The 19,243-nt window shown below is 43.2% G+C and overlaps 1 protein-coding gene across 1 annotated transcript in view; it reads left to right on the top strand.

Annotated features, from left to right (window-relative positions):
• LOC126990571 (ankyrin-1-like) overlaps positions 1–9,226 on the top strand; it is a 24,815-nt gene extending 15,589 nt beyond the window's left edge. Inside the window, exons 3-6 of the mRNA XM_050849182.1 lie at positions 2,695–3,110; positions 3,285–3,398; positions 5,200–5,204; positions 9,184–9,226. Coding sequence (XP_050705139.1) covers positions 2,695–3,110; positions 3,285–3,398; positions 5,200–5,204; positions 9,184–9,226 — 578 coding nt within the window. The remainder of the gene's footprint in view (positions 1–2,694; positions 3,111–3,284; positions 3,399–5,199; positions 5,205–9,183) is intronic.
• The last annotated feature ends 10,017 nt before the right edge of the window (positions 9,227–19,243 follow it).

The following is a 19,243-nucleotide window of genomic DNA, read 5'->3' as shown; positions in this document are numbered from 1 at the left end:
TCCAAGCCTGTGACAAGCGACAGAGTTACTTCCGTTTATATATATATATATATATATATATATATATATATATATATATATATATATATATATATATATATATATATATATATATATATATATATATATATATATATATATATATATATATATATATATATATATATATATATATATATATATATATATATATATATATATATATATATATATATATATATATATATATATATATATATATATATATATATATATATATATATATATATATATATATATATATATATATATATATATATATATATATATATATACCTTATATTCTTTATATTTTCCACTGGTTTCTTTTCATTTTTTATTCATTATTGGTTTACACTATTGATTCGGTACCAGTACTTAGTGTTCATGAGCATTATCGTTGCTCAGATAAATGAGTACGATGCTTGGTGTTACAGGCGCGAAAATTTGAAAACGTCGCATCGGATAGGGTTAATGCAATCAATCGCTGGTGTGGTAAGTCGTTTGTATAGATGGTGTATAATGTTGGCGAAATTGTGCTACCTTGTGGAACTCCCGCTGTTAGTTTGAGGGGGGGGACCCGTGTAATTCCCGATTTCTATCTTTGCGCGTCTGTGTATGATGATGTTGTTTAAGAATTTGGTGGTGGTATCTGGGAGATTTAAATGGGCTATTTTATATTGCTGGCCATCATGCCAAGCTTTGTCGAAAGCTTTTGAAACATCTCTTAGCATTAAGTAACATTGTTTTTTCTGTGCTGTGTGATGTGCTAGTGTCTCGTGTACAGTGGTGAGTGCTGTATCTGCTTCTCGTTTGTTTCTGAAGCCATGCTGAGTTTTATTTAATATATTATTTTCTCCTAAAAATTGTCTGAGTCTCGTGTTCATGATTTTTTCCATGATTTAGCCAGTGACTTCTAATAAAGAAGTTGGTCTGTGGTTTATTGGGTTGGTGTGGTCTGTGTTAGGTTTGGGTATTGGTTAGATGATTGCAATTTTGAATTTCTTAGGAAATATCCCATAGAGAGGGTGTGGTTGAATAGCCATTAAAGCTTTATTAGTGCGTTTTCTGGTAGATTTTTCAGTACTGATTTGTTGATTTTAGTTTCTCCCGGAGTATCATTTTTGAGGTATTTTACTGGGCTTTGTATTTCTGTTTGTGAGATAAGCGTGTCTGTGTGCTGTGTGCCTTGGGGTCTGCCTATATTTGATATATTATGTGTGCTGCGTGTTTCTTCATTTATTTGTAGGTATTCTTCGACTTCTCTTTGTTGTTCTTTGTCATATTGAGCATTTTCCTCGGGAGTAGTTTTAAATATGTTTTCCCAGATTTCCCGGAACGTTTCTTCTTTCTCTTCGTCTTCTGTTAGTTTACGGTTGTTTTTGATGAGATGTTGTTTTACTGGTGTTTTCTTTGCTTCAAGTTTATTGACCTGGTTCCAAAATTTTTGAGGATCGTGATAACTTTTTGTTAGTTTTGTTAGTGACTGGGTGTAGTTTTTGTCTCTAATATTTTTGCTTTCTTTCTGTATTTCTGTTGTTAGTGTTTTGTATCGATTATATTGTACTATATTCCAACCTTGTACTTCTTCTTGTAGATGCAATTGTTGGAACTGGTGTTGGAGGTGTCTTAAACTTGGACTTGATATTTGTTTTTGCGATATGATTTTTCTTTTCATTGGTATATTGTTGGCCATTCCTTTTTCTATTACCTTATGCCATTGTTCCATTTTGTTACCTATTGTTTCTTTGTTCATATGATCTTCTATTTCTATCGTTTCTATTTCTTGTTCCACTTCCTCTTTTAGTTTTTCCCAATTTGCTTTTCTTATACCAAATGTTGGAGGGATTGAGTTAGTGATGGCTTTGCTTGTTAACGTAATGATTATGTAAAGATGGTCTGAAGTGGTAGGTGGTCGAGGGTTTATTATTGCGTTATGTGTAGCTTTGTTACTGGATATTACCATGTCGTATGTTGTAGTACGTGTGTTTTGCGAGAAGGGGTGGTGGTGGTGGTGTTTATTGTATAGTGGTTGAGGTGATGATTTTTGTGTGTTCCTTTCCTCCACTCCTCCGTCCCTTCACTCCTCTCCTCTCACTCCTCTAGATATACTTCCTCTCCCTCCTTTCTTTATCCTTCCTCTCCCTCCCCTCCTTCTCCTTCCTCTCCCTCCCCTCCTTCTCCTTCCTCTCCTTCCCCTCCTTCTCTTTCCTCTCCCTCATCTCCTCTCACTCCCCTCCATATCCTTCCCTTCCCTCTTCTCCCTGCAGTCCTTATTCTCCCTTCCATCCCCTCCTCCCTATCCCTCGCCTCCCCCTTATCCTTCCCCTCCCACCTCTCATAACTCTACCTACACTCCCTTCCCTCCGTCATCCCCCTCACCTCCATCCCTCCACTCTTTCCTCCCACTCACTTCCGCTGTCATTAAATTCTCTTCTCCCCTTCCTTCCTCTCCCTCCTTCTCTCCTCCTCCTCTCCTCTCCTCCCGCCACACTCGTTATTCCCGCAGCAACAGGCCTCTCTGCCTCCCGTATCCAGGATCAGCAGTATTCACAACAGCCTCCGTTGTGGCTGCCGTGCAGTGTGTCACACGGCGGCACTAGGGCACTGTCTGGTAACGTAATGGTCACTGCCGAGCACTGAAAACTGTCCGTCTCTCCCTCTTCCCACAAACAGGATGGACGGCCCTCCACTGGGCTACAGTAAATGGTGAAGCTGAGTGTGTGTCTACCCTCATCCCGGTAACGCCGCCCACCCCCGAGCTGCTGCAGGCCGCCGACGGACACACCCCGGTGCACCTCGCCAGCTTTGGTGGCCACGAGGCTGTGCTGAAGGCCCTGGAGGGGGCTGGCTGGCCTCTTTACGCAATGGACGGCGATGGCCTGACACCCCTGCATTGGGCTGTTAAGGCAGGGCGTCTGAACGTGGTCAGGTACCTGCTGGATAAGTATGCGGCGCCCAGTACGGGGGCCGATGATGACCTCACGCCGCTGGACTTGGCTAAGAGGCAGGGTAAAGACTTAGCAGCGAGGTGGCTGACGAGGAGGAGCGGCGCGGTGCACGGGGACGCCGCCCACAGCCTGAATCCTGAGGTGGGTTTTGGCATGCTGTTAGCATCTACCTCGCTATCGATCTGTCTGTCTCTACCATCTGTCTATCAGTGTACCTCTCTCTCTCTCTCTCTCTCTCTCTCTCTCTCTCTCCTCATGAAGAGCCTGGCTGCCAGTCTCAATTGGTGGTAAAGTCAGTGGCGCCTGTCGTTGCAGGTCACGTCCAGTGCCGGGGTGAACGCTGCAGCAGGTGACGACACGCTGCGGCCAGAGGACGTGAGGAAACTGCTTGGCTTCAGGGAATGGCTGATAGACCGCTTGAACAAGAAGGTAAGGAATGTTAACATAGCTACAATAGACAGCAAGATAAACAACATGATTACTGGTGATGATTGCAGTACTTATGATGATGAAAATAATAATAATAATAATAATAATAATAATAATAATAATAATAATAATAATAATAATAATAATAATAATAATAATAATAATAATAATAATAATAATAATAATAATAATAATAATAATAATAATAATGATAATAATTAAAATGAAAAATAACAAAAAAGCATCGACGTATATGATTGATATGATTGTTGATAGAAAAATAAAAGTAGAATAATTTTTAATATTATCATCAAAATCTACGCTATGCATGTTAATATTTGTATTGTTATTACTGCTAGTCATGATATGGTTATCCACATCGTCACAACCGTTGAGATTATTATTATTATTATTATTATTATTATTATTATTATTATTATTATTATTATTATTATTATTATTATTATTATTATTATTATTATTATTATTATTATTAGTGTTTACATTATTATTAGTAGTGTTTTCTTGTCATAGTTTTCATCAATATATCATTATTATTATTATTATCATTTTGATTATTATTATTTTTATTATTATTATTATTATTATTATTATTATTATTATTATTATTATTATTATTATTATTATTATTATTATTATTATTATTATTATTATTATTATTATTATTATTATTATTATTATTATTATTATTATTATTATTATTATTATTATTATTATTATTATTATTATTATTGTTATTATTGTAAGGACATCTTCGACAAGTTGAGTGCAGGAGGAGGGAGGAAGCACGGGTGTGTTTAAGATGAGTTCATTCCCGACTAGTTTCGCTTTCGCTTTTTGAGAGGAACTGAGGTGGCTTTTTTTTAGACAGAGAGAAGAGGGGGAAGAATTAGAAGAGGGTGGGTGAGGAAGGTAAAGAGAGAAGTAAAGAAGGAGTAGGAGGGAGAAGAGAAGGCGGGAAGTCCAGCTATCTGGGGCATTTTATGACACTTTTAGGCTTACACTCAGTTCATGAAGTTGGAGTTTGGTTGATACATTGTTTGGCACTTAGTCTACGTTATGTTCACAACAGGTTGTTACACGTTTAATTTCGGCAGAGTTACGATTGTGTTTACATTTGTGTTTTTGGGCGTAAAGTGTAGTTGTGGTGTTTACGTGTAGCTCGCTAGCCGAGTGTGGATGCAGTGATTCGGGAGTTGCTTCCTTGGGGTAGTTCAGATTCAGTGGAGTAGCGGTGCAGGCATGGAGTTTATTGCTGCAAGGCTGCTTGGGAGGTCTCTGTGGTAGTAGGTTAGACCGGAGCAAGTCGGCACACTTTTTACATTTTCGCTGATGGAAGCAAAACAATAGAGGATTTTGTTAATTTGATAGTTTCAGTCAAAACTACAAACATTCCTCTTACATTCCATGCAATAAAAACAATGTTTTCTCTCCAAACAAAGGTACAGCATTCTTTAGAAAAAAAATAATTAACATGTACCAACTTACCCCGCATACGGGGTAAGTTGGCACACACTATGGGGTAAGTTGGCACATCATATATTAAAAGCAAATTAGAAGCGTACGACCGTAAATTTATATACAGATTATCTGTACTGCGTAATTTAAAGACCATTCTGTCCCAAAGTAACACAAAACATACATTTTCAGTCAAGAAAATACCGATACCACAGCATCATAACAAAAGACTGACCATTTATCATTTTAAAGTGCAAATAAATCATTAATTGTAGCCAATTTGCTTATCAATCTATCTGTCAAAAGCAGCCTCGCACTGTAGGCTATGTGAGTGTGTGCATGCCGCAACCAGTTCATGTATAGCTTAATGTGAGGCAAGTTGACACTGAGCCAACGTGCCCCGTTTTCATTGAGCCAACTTGCCCCATTCAAGAAATTAGTCATGAACAACGATTTTAGTATATACTGAGAAACCTAGTGTGATCGGTATTGAGGGTAGACAGACCTTATACCCTAAGTTAGAATATGGGTGAATTGAAAAGTACCCCCCAATAAACAGAGACATGTTATAGCAAATAATATAATCAAAAGAAAACTTACTTTCCAGCATCAAAATCAAACTTTGCCCCACAGCAGCCAACTCCTGCGACTCCTCAGGATGGCAGTTTGTTAGTAACTGGGGATCACTGTGGCGATCACTTGGTGTGTGTATCGCTGCCGTCGAGCAGTAAATAGTGAAATTATTTCAAGTGTGCCAACTTACCAACCCCTGTAGCAAACTTGCCCCGGTCTCCCCTACCTGAGTATGTTGTTCGCGTTGTCAGTGAGGGTGTTAAAGTGGTGTATGCTGAGTTGAGTGTTACTGAATGTGTGTGTGGGAATGGGAGGGTAATCAAGGATAGGCAGGATAAATGTTTTTACAAGGTGGGTTTTTATGTTTGTGCATGGGCATCAGCTTAAATCTGTATAGTTTTGACGTACTGGCAAACTGGACTCTATTCCGGACATGTTTATAGTAACCATTTGTGGAGATGTGGAGATCCAGGATTTTGCCCGTTTGTTGCGTGTGGTGTGTGTCATTTGCAGTAATCAGTTGTTCATTGGTATAGGGAGCCGAGTCTCATGACAGTGAATTTGTTGGTGTTGGTTTGTATTCGCCATCTCGACTCATAGGAGTTAAGGGAGTCACTCTCCCGGGATGTTGAGAGTTGAGCCATCTGAATTGACCTCCCTGTAGTTAGCGGGGTAGTGAGGGTTTTTACGAACTTTTGGTATCAGTTTCAACGTGGCCTTCTTGAACTTGTCGGGAAGTAGCCTGCTGAAAGGGAGGCTTTGAGAGTCTTTGTTTAAGTATGCAATGGCTTCAAGTGGAAAGTGTTTTATGATGATTTTATTTATACCACTTTGTCCTGGTCATGTCTTTTTCATGCCTTTGAATATGGAAAGGATGTGTTCGGATGTAATTTCAAAAGTGAGGAACTTGTCAGAATTTAGGGCCGGTCTTTCAGTCCTTTCGGGAGCGGTAAAACGAAAACGCGCACTAGGTTCGTTGGCTGGTGTACGAGAGCAAGGCGCCCGTCTTACAATCAAAGATTTACGCTCCCCAACGAGACCCGCACCGAACCTAAATCGTCGGCAGTGTTGGTATAACTGGTCGGCCGAGGTTGGGAGGCGTGAGTGCTAAAACGTAAACAAAGTCACGTGATTTATCGGCGCGTACCATGAACTGTGCAGCGGCCACAGTTGTTTTTCTCGAGATAAATCATGTTTTCAGGATTACCTCGTCTCCAGGTAGAGTTGTGGGCATACCTCAAAGCTTGAGTCTGTGATAGGTAATAATAATAATAATGACAGGGCCAGTGTGACATTTCTGCTACCCACAGCTTATCTTCTCAAAGTTTTTCTAGATACCCATTAGTTAGTCAGCCCAAAAGGGTGCACGAATAGCTGGGTGAGCTGCGTGTCGACTGATCAAGCTGAGATTCATACACGGACACACGGATGTGCTGCTGAACCTGCTAACCAATGCATCAGTGTTTCTTTAAGCGTAGGCGTAAGCAACAGAAGCCCCGAAGTCTTCCTCAAACTATATTTAGCATTAGTTAGACCTCATCTTGACTATGCGGTTCAGTTCTGGTCACCTTACTATAGAATGGATATCAAAATGTTAGAATCGGTGCAGAGGAGAATGACTAAGATGATTCAGGGGTTGAGAAACTTGCCATACGAGAGAAGACTCAAACAGTTAAACTTGCATTCTCTAGAAAGGCGAAGGGTGCGTGGAGACATGATCGAGGTTTATAAATGGATGAAGGGCTTTAATAAGGGAGACATTCATAAGGTTTTGTTGGTAAGAGAACCGGGTAGGACACGAAGTAACGGATTCAAACTGGATAAATTCAGATTCAACAGGGACATAGGCAAAAATTGGTTTACTAACAGGGTGGTGGATGAGTGGAATAGGCTTAGCAGTCATGTGGTGAGTGCCAATACAATTGTCACATTCAAAAATAGACTAGATAAATTCATGGACAGCGATATTAGGTGGGGTTAGATACACGGGAGCTTAGGGTCAAAGGAGCTGCCTCGTACAGGCCTACCGGCCTCTTGTAGACTCCGGCGTTCTTATGTTCTTATGTTCTTATTAATAATGTACTGGCCATTTTTGACGTGCCACCCTCCCAGCTGTTCATTCTCCTTTTCAGTGTGATAAAAAAGGGGGAATACTGGATAAAACGCCCTCGGAAGACTATTTACAAAGTCTTTGGTAAATAGTTTAGCTCTGCCACTTCAAAATACTCTTCCAAGCTGTGGGCAAAGGGCAAAAATAAATGCTCTTTAACCATATTATGAAGGTTTACATTATAAGTATTGACTAACCTAAGCAGCCGTAACATAACCAAATCTAACCACTGCAGCCACCGCCCAGACTGTCCAGTGCACTGACAGTGCTGGCAGGGGTATGTTGGGTTTGCTTAGATTAGTTAGTTTTCGTTATTACTTTATACTTTATACTCCTCCGTGGTCTAGTGGTCAGCGTGCCTGTCTTCTACTCCGCGGGCCCGGGTTTGAATCCCAGCCCGGGCAGTCGGTGTGCAACTCACCCAGCTGTTCATCCTCCCTCTCTGGCTGGTAGATAAATGGGTACCTGGGGAAACCTGGGGAAGGTAAACTGTGGTAACCCGGATGTCACACTGGCCCTGTGTCCCGCGGTAATGGGCTCCCTCCCACCACAGGCTCAGGGGCTAATGCTACGGAGATGAGCACCGAGGCCACGCGCTGCTACAGCGTATGCCCCCAACTTTACCTTACCTTTATTACTTCATTTGAACTACTTGTTTGTATATTTTCTTCAAATTATAATGGTTTTGAGTATTATTAATCTGAAAATAGTAAGAAAAAAAGTAGTGGGAATTGTTTCTTCACTCAAAGAAATGGATATTTGGGAAAACCTGGGGAAGGAAACTGATAACTCCTGTCACACTAGCCATGTCCCAGAGTAAGTAGTTCTTGCCAACAACCAGCTCTAGGGCCAATAAGATGGAGATGAGCAATGAGGCCACATGCAGCTATAGCATATGCCCCCAACTCTACCTTTATTTATTTAGCATGGGGCAGAGGTAAGGAATTTATCGTTATTTCATATTACTATTTTATTGATAATATAGTTCTAGTTAGCCTTAGTACGTGCGATGAAAAAGGATTACACAGTCTAATAATTTATCTTTCTATGTTAAAAATACAAGTAAACGTATTACCATGTAAAGATTTTCTTACAGCAAAAGGTCTTTTATGATATCTGTTGCTTGACTTCTTTTTGATGCTATGAATGGACACAGTCACCACAGGACAGACGCAGGGCTTTGTCCTGGAGCACAAATAGTGGATGATCCTGTCACCATTCTCCCTCCATTCCATCTGGCCTGTACGGTACTCTTTTCTTCTCTTCTGTAGCACACGTTCCATTGCTTTGGGCTGTTAAGCCTTAGTATTTGAAGATTTTCACCTTTGCCAACTGCACTCATTGAAACCTCACTGTACCATTATTTACATCTCCAGAGGCTCACTCACATGTACTCAGTCTTGCTCCTGGTGATTTTCATCCCTCTTCTACAGTGCATACCTCTACCTCTCTATGTCATTTTCAGTTTCTTCCCTGCCTTCACTACATACCACTGTGTTATCCACAAATACCATGGTCCACGGAGACTGCTGCCTGACCTCATCCGTCAGCCTGAACATCACTACTGAGAATGAGCGGACTGATCCTAGGTGTAGTCTAACTCCATAGCTCCTGCCATACCAGCAACATCATAAAGTTTTTCGGACACATGGTGTGCTTCCTCTGATAGAGAAATTATATGTAGAAAGGGTATCAGGTATATCAGTTGACATCTCCAATAGCCCTGCTGCCTGATAACGACAATTTATATATATATGCAGTCAGCTATGGTGAAGAGGAAATTGCTTGTGACCAGGTATTTCACTGTGACGAGAATCTTAAGATTCAGAAGAATTCCACATCCTGTGGGAGATACATATGTATATGTATATAAAGTATTGATATAAAAAAAATGCTGTCATGTTGAAATTAGGATAAAAATAAATAAATGTTGGGTGTGCAGAAAGCAAGAGAACTGAGAAAGAGACAAGCTGGAAAATTTAAACAGAAGTACAATATAACAGTGACTGAGGGACAGAGTGATGAATGGAAGAACAAATTTTAATGCTATTGCAGTTAGCGTTTGCCCCCATCTTTAACTTTTTAAAACTGATAGGAAGGGGGCCAAGCCGAACCTAACCTGCACAATCCTACATGACTTACCAGAAGATTTTGGCCTGACCTGAGTGGTCTATTTCACAGGCACTGACTTCATGTTTTTGGTAAACTATGATGCTTTATCGTATGGAAATAATTATCGCACCAGAAAACAACGACGAGAACAAGGGAGCGAAATATTTACAGAATAACAACACAGCTATTTCAAGAAAATACATATATTAAAACAATCTCCTTAACTGCCATTCTCATAAATTACTCAAAAATGAATACTGTAGTCAGTATTTTAAATAAGTGAGAAAAATCATCTTACTGCTGTGAATACATGCTGTGAAGTAGCTGTCAGGGCAAATGACACTATCTTAAGGCTGCAGCTCAACATTAGGATAATAACCCATCACTGCTCAGGATAATATTAAGCTATTGCTGCTACAATAAACTATAGTGACTTAATAGACTGAAAATTATATATGATTCCACAGAACTAAGCAAACCTAATAATTAGTAACCTAATACTCTTTAACTAATAATCTATTAGAGCTAAAATAGTTACGGTACCTTTCATTGTAACACAGTAGCTTATCACCGCTTATCTAGTTATTCATAACACAAACAGTCGTACTGATAAGAACATAAAAATATATCAGAAGTATCAGAACGGTTCGTATTAGCTTAGGCTGGGCGGTAACCCGCGAACCAAACCCAGTGTTAGTGCCTGATTTTAGAAGAGCAAATTACGAGGGGGTTCGAAGACATCTTGAAGGGGTAAACTGGGATAATTTAGGGATTCATGAGGGCCAGAACTGTGGGTTGGAGAGACAGGAGAACCAGGTAGAAATGTCTTACAATAATTTAGTTAGAGTAACAGTAGAGGGGCAAGGACAGCATATACCACAGCGAACACTTAGAAAAGAAAACAATAACCCTAAGTGGATGACTCGTGGACTAAAACACGAGATAGGATTAAAGAAGGGAATTAATCAGAAAATAAAGAATGGTGAAACACATATCAGGGGCCGGTACGTCGAACTATCTAGATTAGTTAAGAAAAACACCAGGATAGCAAAAAGGAACTATGAGATCAAAGTCGCAAATGAGGCGAAAAGTAATCCTAAGGGCTTCTTTCGGATGTATTAAACAAAAACACGGGAGAAAATTGGACCGCTGAAAACATACCCAGGGGAGCTAGTAGAAAATTACGAAAATATGAGCACATTGCTGAACGACTACTTCCTTTCAGTTTTCACGCAAGAGGATCGAGCGACTATTCCGGAAAGGGTTCAGGTGTACGAGAGCGGTGATGGCGATAAATTGAGGGATATAATCATTACCAGGCAAGTAGTTCAGGATGAGATAGATACGCTTAAGAAGAAGAAGTTGCCAGGTCCTGGCGGGATATTTCCGAGGGTATTAAAGGAATTTAGTGATGTGCTCAGTGACCCACTAACCGACATCTTCAAGATGTCGGTATATACTGGCTATGTGCCGAGCCTATGGAAAGTAGCTAATGTGACGCCGATTTTCTAAAAGGGGGACAGGTCACCTGCTTCAAACTATCGCCCAATTAGCTTAACATCGGTTATAGGCAAGATGCCGGAGTCCATAAGAGCCAGTAACATTCGGAAGCAAACAGAGAAACATAGCTTAATTCACGACTCGCAGCATGGGTTCACGAAAGGTAGGTCATGCCTCACCAATCTCTTGTGCTTCTACAGAAAAGTATTTGAGGTGGTAGACAGAGATGAAAATTATGATGTAATATATCTTGATTCTAGTTAAGCGTTTGACAAAGTTCCACACCTACGACTGTTGCTTAAATTACAGGCTCACGGAGTAGAGGGTTAAGTTTTGAACTTGGTCACGGCGTGGCTTAGCAATAGGAAGCAAAGAGTGCAAAAGATCTGACTGGGGATGTGTTACGAGTGGGGTCCCACAAAGTTCGGTATTAGGTCTACTTTTCTTTATTATTTATATCAATGACTTAGATACAGGAATTAGTAGTGATGTCAGTAAATTTGCAGATGATACCAAGATCGGTAGAGTAATTGAGTCGGATGAGGACGCCAGTATTCTCCAGGATGAAGTAAACAGACTGTATGACTGGGCGGATAAATGTCAAATGGGGTTCAATGTAGGGAAGTGCAGTATTATGAGTGAAGGTAGGAACAATCCCTCCCATAACTATTGCTTAAATAACACTCTCATAAGCAGGTCTGGGTGCGAGAGAGATTTAGGGGTTTTAGTGAGCTCTGATCTCCGTCCAAGGGCACAATGCTTTCAAACTAGAAATCGAGCAAATAGGGTACTGGGATTTATTTCAAGGAGCGTAAGCAACAGAAGCGCCGAAGTCTTCCTCAAACTATATTTAGCATTAGTTAAACCTCATCTTGACTACGCGGTTCAGCTCTGGTCACCTTACTATAGAATGGATATCAAAATGTTAGAATCGGTGCAGAGGAGGATGACTAAGATGATTCAGGGGTTGAGAAACTTGCCGTACGAGGAAAGACTCAAACACTTAAACTTGCATTCTCTAGAAAGGCGAAGGGTGCGTGGAGACATGGTCGAGGTTTATAAATGTATGAAGGGCTTTAATAAGCGAGACCTTCATAACGCTTTGTTGGAAAGAGAACCAGGTAGGACATGAAGTAATGGATTTAAACTGGATAAATTCAGATTCAACAGGGACATAGGCAAAAAATTGGTGTACTAACAGGGTGGTGGATGAGTGGAATAGGCTTAGGAGTCACGTGGTGAGTGCCAATACAATTCTCACTTACAAAAATAGATTAGACAAATTCATGGACAGCGATGTTCGGTGGGGATAGATACACGGGAGCTGAGGGTCAAAGGAGCTGCCTCGTACAGGCCTACTGGCCTCCTGCAGACTCCTGTGTTCTTATGTTCTTATGTCTTCATGTAACACCCGTGATGGGTGTAATTCTATAGTTCTGTGTTTTTTCTCCCCCCCCTCCCTGGGACCAGCTATTATGAATAGCTCAATTATAACCTGGATGCTTTTTGGGTGGCTGTCTTAAATATTCTTAATATTTCATACAGTAATTTATGTTGACTGAGTGCTACTAAACCCACAGGTATATGCAATGGTTTGTTCAGCCTGTCAGCATACCCACATGAGCCGCGAAGACAACTACACACAACTTTTTCAAAAAGAAATGTCGATAGATAATAAAACACTAAATATACTTGCCGAAAATATCCATTGCGTTGGCTGAGACGAGACTCTGTTGTGCTGGCGGTGTACGATACGCTGCCCAATGAAACGCTTGTTCAACAAACATAAAGGTGTTTTAAATAATTATTTGCCTTATATATGCTTTCTGCATGCTAGGTATGTCATATCATTGCAGATTTACTCATTTACTTTGAATTTATAGGATACAAATCTCGTTTTCGTTACCTCAACAACGGCGAATTTTTTTTCGCAAGCGACCGACAAGCAGCCGTCGAGAGTGACTGTAAGACCCGATCGCGCGCGGAAGGCTTTCGTTCGCTGGCCAGCGAACGAAAACGGGTGGATGTAAGACCGGCCCTGCTGGGGTCTGCATTGACGTGTGGGGAAAATCTATGGAGGTTATTGGCGAGAAAGTCGCGTACTTCAGGCTCTGTCTCTTCGTCGTCCCAGTCTTCGTCCGCGTCACTGAAAACGTCTTCGCAGTGATTTCTGTGTAGCGTCTCCTTCTCGTTGTTGTCGTACACTTTGTCGCGTGTGGGGGAGAAGAGGCTGTGGGGTTCGTCGCGTCGGTTCCCATGAGTTGTTTTGTCTTACGCCAGAAGGTGGCTGGGTCATGGCATAGTGAGGCTGTCTCCGCAATGACCTCGCCCCAGTGGGCGCGGCTGTCGCTCTGCAGGTGTTGTTGTAGCGTGAGTTGGAGCTGTTTGTGGCGTCTATAGAGAGGATAAGTCCAGCCATTGGCGTTGGCCTCATGCTGTATGGCTTTGTGTTGTGCTATTAGGGTGCGTGTCGTGTGACTCAAGTGAGAGTGTGTTAGAGTTGTGTGGCGTGTTGTTGGAATGTTGTTTTTAACTGCGGTCACAACTGTGTTGTACCATTCTTGAAGATACGTGTCGATGAAGTCAATCGAAGCTGCGAGTTGACGGGAGAGTCCCTGAGTTTTTCAGCGATTTCTGTGTGAATTTGATCCCAGTTGGCCTGGTTGAAGTTGGGACTGGGGCGTGTGGGGATTTGGATGGGAGTAGAAGAGATGGTAAGGATGACAGGGATGTGGTCGCTCATGCTCATGGGGTCTTGAGTAATGCTGATATTGTGATAAGTGTTGTTGTTTGTGAGGATGATATCCGGTGTTGCTGTGTTGTGAGCTATGTATGTGGGGAAGTGTGGGCCTATGTGTGAATGGTTCGTTGATTAATCAGGTGTTGTATTTGTCTTCCTTTGGTGTTGGTATGCGTGTAGCCTAGTTTCGGGTGGTTGGCGTTGGGATCGGATACCATGTACACAGGGATCTGTCTCCTGAAGATACGGGTGAAATCTTGAATTGGAATGAAGTTCCTGGAGGGGGGCTGGTAGAAGGTGGACCTTGCCCGTGAGAGTGGTGATCTCCACAGCGAGAGCGTTAGAAATGAAGTCATCTAGATGGTGATCGCAGTGCCGTCTGTGTGAGAGTTTGAATAGTTTTTCCTGTGTACGGAGAAGCCGTGAATCTTTAGAATTTAGACTGTCGCCATCGGGAACGCCGTGGCCAATTAGAAGGATGATATGAGGATCCAGGTCCCTATAGACATTGATCAGGTCGAATTTGTGTCTGTTCCAATTGAGGACGTTATGCTGTATGACTCTTATATGTTCCATTTTTGTCTGTTGTTACGGGTGTTGTGTGCTTTGTTTATTTTGTGGGGAACAGGGTCAGTGCGGCGGGAGGAAGGAGGGGGAGAGGGAAGGGGAGAGGGAGAGGAATTAACTACTTGCTCTGAGTGAGAAGGGGTTAGAGAGGTGAATGTGGCATCGCGTCTGCGGTGCTCAATGTTGGATACTTGGGGTGCAGGGGAGACAAGGTGAGTGGAGGAGGGGGAGGGGCTGGTGGACTGAGATGTGGTTGTGGCGTCACTGGCTGGGGAGGCAGGAGCAGAGGGAGTAGAGGCCAGGGTGGTTGCTTGCTCTGCGTCGGAAACCGAGGCTTCATCTCGCAACACCTGCTCTTCTCTGGCTGAGGCTGCGCTCACAGGGGAGAGGGGCTGAGGCGTGGTAGTGATGGAGGTAGAGGCAGGTGCTGGCAGAAGAATGGATGGGAGGAATTGGGAGGGGTCAGGAACCTCCGGGATCTTTATGGCAGGGAGCTTATTGGCAATGAGGACCTTGTTGAGTTCAGTCTCGAAGCTCCCTGGGTTAATGCTGTTTTGGAAGTGTGCATGGGCCATGGACGTGAAGATCGATGTTATGGTGTCAACTTGAATGGCAGGGAGGGAGGGAATCGGCACCGGAGAGGCTGATGTGGTGGCCCCGCTGTAGGTTTGGGGCTGCCTTGTCTTCTTGGCCTCTTTCGCCGTTACCACCGCCCTGCGTCGTTCAAGGCATTTGTAGGCGAGGGTGCGGTGTCCCTCCCAACAGTTTACACATTTCGCTTGGGCAGAGCAGGTCGTGAAGCGGTGTCCTTCCACCCTACATTCGTAGCATATAGCGAAGGTTTTGGGTTGAGGGCAGTCCTTTGTGAGGTGTTGTTCAATCTTATAACAGCGCATGCAGGTTGTGATGGGGATGAATTCCTCCCTTTGGATTTGGTGGTGAGGGATGCGGAGGCTAAACATCTTGAGGCCCTGTTCAGTTGATTTGATGGCAAGGGCAGTCTGCTTGATTTGCCTAAAATTTAGCACAGCATTTCCCTGTCGTACTTTTTTTACTTCTTATATACATAAACAAAGTCAGCCTGTAACGGTGTACCGGGGGCGTTTAAAGGCGTTGATTAAGACTTCAGCTTCCTTAAGGCGAGTATATTCTTAGCCTATATGTACAGGAGCGTCTGAGCGAGAGAGAGACTGCGGTGTGTGTCAGTCGGACTCTCGTGAAGGAGTCACGAGTTACAGATTGGAAAATAATGAAGTTACAATTGGTCACGTATGTCAAGGTGACCTCCACGCTTGATGAAATGCTTTGTATACAAACTGAGACGGTAAACACTGACGAACGACATTCCTATAAGGTGGCGTGATCTATCTGTCGTGGGTTTTTTCCATTGACAATTGTATGCCTATTTCGTGGTGATACTAAATGATAATAATAATAATAATAATAATAATAATAATAATAATAATAATAATAATAATAATAATAATAATAATAATACATTGATATCCTTCTATAACACTGCTCGGTCACCAACCAGTGATCGCGACCTCGCGATTTACAAAAATCTAACTGGCAGTCTAGCTACCATTATTATACATAGTGGAATCATGTTAAGCAGAATGCTTATGATACAATTACATTAAAACACTGGCTATGTAAGAACATATGTGTAGTCATAATATAAATAGTGAGAGGTAAAACACATCGTGTGTGACATGAATCATAAGAAATCTCGCAAAAGATAAATATAAGGACACATGTATAAGTATCTATCAGCTGGCACGATTATTTGCATCCTGTCGCCTCGTCTGAACAACCAAATAATCGTGCAGGACAGAGATCCTCCTAATAAGGTAGCACACGACAACGAGACTGACGAACATCAGAAACATTGGCACAAAAATTCCAGGGTACAAGTAGGGGAGATGGAAGTAATCAGGCAGCGTTTCCTCCAGGGTTTTTGCAGAGTCTTTTTGTTTGCAAAAGACAATGAATTAAGGGAATTAGTCACATACGAGATGCTGGAGAAGTGAATGTTATCGAGAGACCGCAGAGGAAACACTCGATGGGAAATATTGGCCGTGAAAACCAGACGGATCCAGGACGGGTACGTTGTTATGATAGTGGAGCGGATATAGCATGCTTCCGCTATGGCATAGTGACCACCGTTGATAAGTGGTACCCTCCGGGCAGATGACTGATACATAGAAGGACTGAGGAGAATAAAAATAATGTAGACCCTAAAAGTTCTTATGGAAAACAGGTGTTGGTGGTAGCTGCTTGTAAGGGCACAGGGAAAGAGCGTCAGACGCGTTCACCCGGGTAAGGGCGAACTCGCATTCCCCTCCCCGAACTGGTAGAAAGGCAAAAAGAGACGTAGAAAAATAGAATCGCCTGAAGACCGTCGCCTTGCAATATTGCAAGAGTGAGTAGCTAGCCGTCGAATACAGAGCGAAATCCTTCGCGATTAAGACAAGAGACGGGGTCGTGTCCAGGGCCAACACACTGTCCTTAGCTGAAAAAGGGAACGGGACAATTTCGTGTGCCTCAAACACGTCCGCCGTCTGAAATGGAACATGAATGATTATGGCATCGGGGGTGAGGCTGGACTCAATCAAGGGGTAAAAATATTGACTCATGTCTGGGGTGAATAAAGGTGTGAGGCTAGAATTTTGATACCCGATATGGACATTCGTTCTCAAATCGTGCAGAGGGAACAAGGCAGGTGTGACTCTACCGTGAGCTGCATCAACCGTGTTGCTAATAACCTGCTGATTTGCCGTTGCGACAGAGTTAATGACGTTTTCCAATACATGCATGGCCTGATTTAGGAGGAGAAACGGATTCACCTGGTCGATCTGCTTGACAAATATGTTGATAACCTCTACCATCTTATTAGTTTGCTCTAGCAGTTCCTCAATATGAGTCTGCAATCGCGCAAGTTTCCTACAATTGGCGTTGATCACCTGCGATTTCGGGCAGCAAAGGAAAGTACATGAGCGTAGTGGTCCCGCAAATCGCGCACGTCCTCGTCGGTTGCCGTACCGAAGAGGAACTTTGAGGCGGACCCAATTGAGTGAAAACTATAATCCATGTCTACCTCATCAACTTTTCCCCGTAAGAACAGAATCCTATCCTCCAGTAGCTGAAAAAGATTCAGAGAGTTGGTACTAAAAGGTGCCTTTGATTCCCTAGTCTTGGTGGCCCGTATGGCGTCTGCCATGCCGAGTAGTTTTTCTGAGACTATCCTGACTGTGTCTGTGGTGTTCGTCAAGGAAGTATATGGATATTTTACGAGGAGCACATCTTCTATGAGGAAGACCTCTCCTATGTGTGCATGCTGTGAGGGCGCCAGGCTTCAGGTGGATGGGTGTCGTTGCGAGTAGGGAGCCGAGGTACAACAATATGATCAGAAAACGCAACATCATGATCTGAAAGTGGTGGGAATGATGTATTTAAACCCGTGGTCTCAAGTTATAGTTATAGTTATAGTTATAGCTCTGCAAGTGTTGTTGTAGCGTGAGTTGGAGCTGTTTGTGGCGTCTATAGAGAGGATAAGTCCAGCCGTTGGTGTTGGCCTCATGCTGTATGGCTTTGTGTTGTGCTATTAGGGTGCGTGTCGTGTGACTCAAGTGAGAGTGTGTTAGAGTTTTGTGGCGTGTTGTTGGAATGTTGTTTTTTACTGCGGTCACAACTGTGTTGTACCATTCTTGAAGATACGTGTCGATGTAGTCAATCGAAGCTGCGGGTTGACGGGAGAGTCCCTGAGTTTTTCAGCGATTTCTGTGTGAAATTGATCCCAGTTGGCCTGGTTGAAGTTGGGTCTGGGGCGTGTGGGGATTTGGATGGGAGTGGTAGAGATGGTAAGGATGACAGGGATGTGGTCGCTCATGGTGATGGGGCCTTGAGTAATGCTGATATTGTGATAAATGTTGTTGTTTGTGAGGATGATATCCGGTGTTGTGGCTGTGTTGCGAGCTATGTATGTGGCGAAGTGTGGGCCTATGTGTGAATGGTTCGTTGATTAATCAGGTGTTGTATTTGTCTTCCTTTGGTGTTGGTATGCGTGTAGCCTAGTCACGGGTGGTTGGCGGGGATCGGCTATCATGTACACAGGGATCTGTCTCCTGAAAATACGAAGATGATGACCTTGCCCGTGAGAGTGGTGATCTCCACCGCGAGTGCGTCAGAAATGAAGTCATCTAGTAATTTAAAATTTTTATTGTGCTTGATGGCGATCGCAGTGCCGTCTGTGTGACACACGAGGAGGGCGGGGCGACTCGGCTGTGAGGAACAGGAGCCAATGGGAGTGGCTCAACCCTCGAGTAGGGCGGGGCGACTCGGCTGTGAGGAACGTGAACCAATGGGAGTGGCTCAACCCTCGAGGAGGGCGGGGCGACTCGGCTGTGAGGAACAGGAGCCAATGGGAGTGGCTCAACCCTCGAAGAGGGCGGGGCGACTCGGCTAGGCTGGGAGGAACGGGAGCCAGTGGGAGTGGCTCAACCCTCGAGGAGGGCGGGGCGACTCGGCTTTGAGGAACAGGAGCCAATGGGAGTGGCTCAGCCCTCGAGGAGGGCGGGGCGACTCAGCTGGGAGGAACAGGAGCCAATGGGAGTGGCTCAGCTCTCGAGGAGGGGGGGGGAATCGGCTGTGAGGAACAGGAGCCAATGGGAGTGGCTCAACCCTCGAGGAGGGCGGGGCGACTCGGCTGTGAGGAACAGGAGCCAATGGGAGTGGCTCAACCCTCGAGGAGGGCGGGGCGAC

The sequence above is a fragment of the Eriocheir sinensis genome, unplaced genomic scaffold (genome assembly GCF_024679095.1).
Source record: "Eriocheir sinensis breed Jianghai 21 unplaced genomic scaffold, ASM2467909v1 Scaffold177, whole genome shotgun sequence".
NCBI classification, from domain to species: Eukaryota; Metazoa; Arthropoda; class Malacostraca; order Decapoda; family Varunidae; genus Eriocheir; species Eriocheir sinensis.
Note: the sequence above shows the minus strand (reverse complement) of the source record. Positions and strands in the feature narration are given on the sequence as shown.